Source organism: Galeopterus variegatus, unplaced genomic scaffold (assembly GCF_000696425.1).
Source record: "Galeopterus variegatus unplaced genomic scaffold, G_variegatus-3.0.2 Scaffold2537, whole genome shotgun sequence".
NCBI classification, from domain to species: domain Eukaryota; kingdom Metazoa; phylum Chordata; class Mammalia; order Dermoptera; family Cynocephalidae; genus Galeopterus; species Galeopterus variegatus.
Genome location: NW_007728648.1, coordinates 232,362 through 233,307, shown reverse-complemented (window position 1 = coordinate 233,307; position 946 = coordinate 232,362). Strand labels below are relative to the sequence as shown.

General features: G+C 35.4%; 1 protein-coding gene across 1 annotated transcript in view; it reads right to left on the bottom strand.

Moving 5' to 3' along the window:
• Positions 1-946, bottom strand: part of LOC103598221 (MAM domain-containing glycosylphosphatidylinositol anchor protein 2-like) — a 194,375-nt gene that overhangs the window by 2,507 nt on the left and 190,922 nt on the right. The window contains exon 6 of the mRNA XM_008582197.1: positions 578-871. Coding sequence (XP_008580419.1) covers positions 578-871 — 294 coding nt within the window. The remainder of the gene's footprint in view (positions 1-577; positions 872-946) is intronic.

The window sequence follows — 946 nt, the reverse complement described above, 5'->3', positions numbered from 1 at the left end:
ATTCAACTTTAACAGTTAAACAATTATCTATTAAGAGCACCTAAAATTTGTTTGAATTACCTCTATATTAGTAGATAATCATGTAACCCACTGTTACTACTTCAGATATGCAAACATAGCATTTCAATGATTAGGTCTCCACAATTTAAGCAAAGGAATGCCTTGAAATAGGTAGATAATTTGGGCAAAGGGCATGCAATTGACTGAAGTGGAATCATGAACTGTGAAAACAAGAGTATTATAACCTGAATTAGCAATTACTTACAGTCTTCATTTTGCTTCATTGCACATGGACAGTTTTTAACCATTAGGTTTGTTGACTCTTTGGCATTAATCAACCAGGTAACACTATCATAATCATCACACACACACACTAGTACAAATCTTTTCTGTTAGTGCGTGTTAGTTCAAGTAACAAACACATCTAGAGAAAATTATACTTAAAATGGGTAGTAATGATATAGAATTATTTCATCCTAATCTAATTCCAAAAATCACCCCACTCTACTAGCAGAATAAAGGTATCATTTTTTCCCTTGTCTCAGAATTGAAACACATATAAAGGGAATTTACTTACACTGAACGATGAGCTGCACCAAGGCTTCTCTCGGTTTCACGTTAAATCCATTGTACTGGCTGGTCTGACATCTGTACATTCCTGACATTTCCCTGGATACATTCACAATCCTCAATGTTCCATCATAACTCTCCATTTGCATTGACCCATCAGGCATTGCAACTTCTTTATCCGCTCTAGACCAAAGGATGATCGGTTTAGGTTTCCCAGTTACTTGACATTGGAGTTCTATTGTGTCTCCTTCTCTGGTTACCAAAGGTGATTTTTCCTGTGGAACAGTCAGATTGGGTGGAACTTGAAATGGGAAAAAGAAAATTTTTCAAGGTTAGTATAAACTGGTAAAGCATATTCAGACACAGAAAATCATAA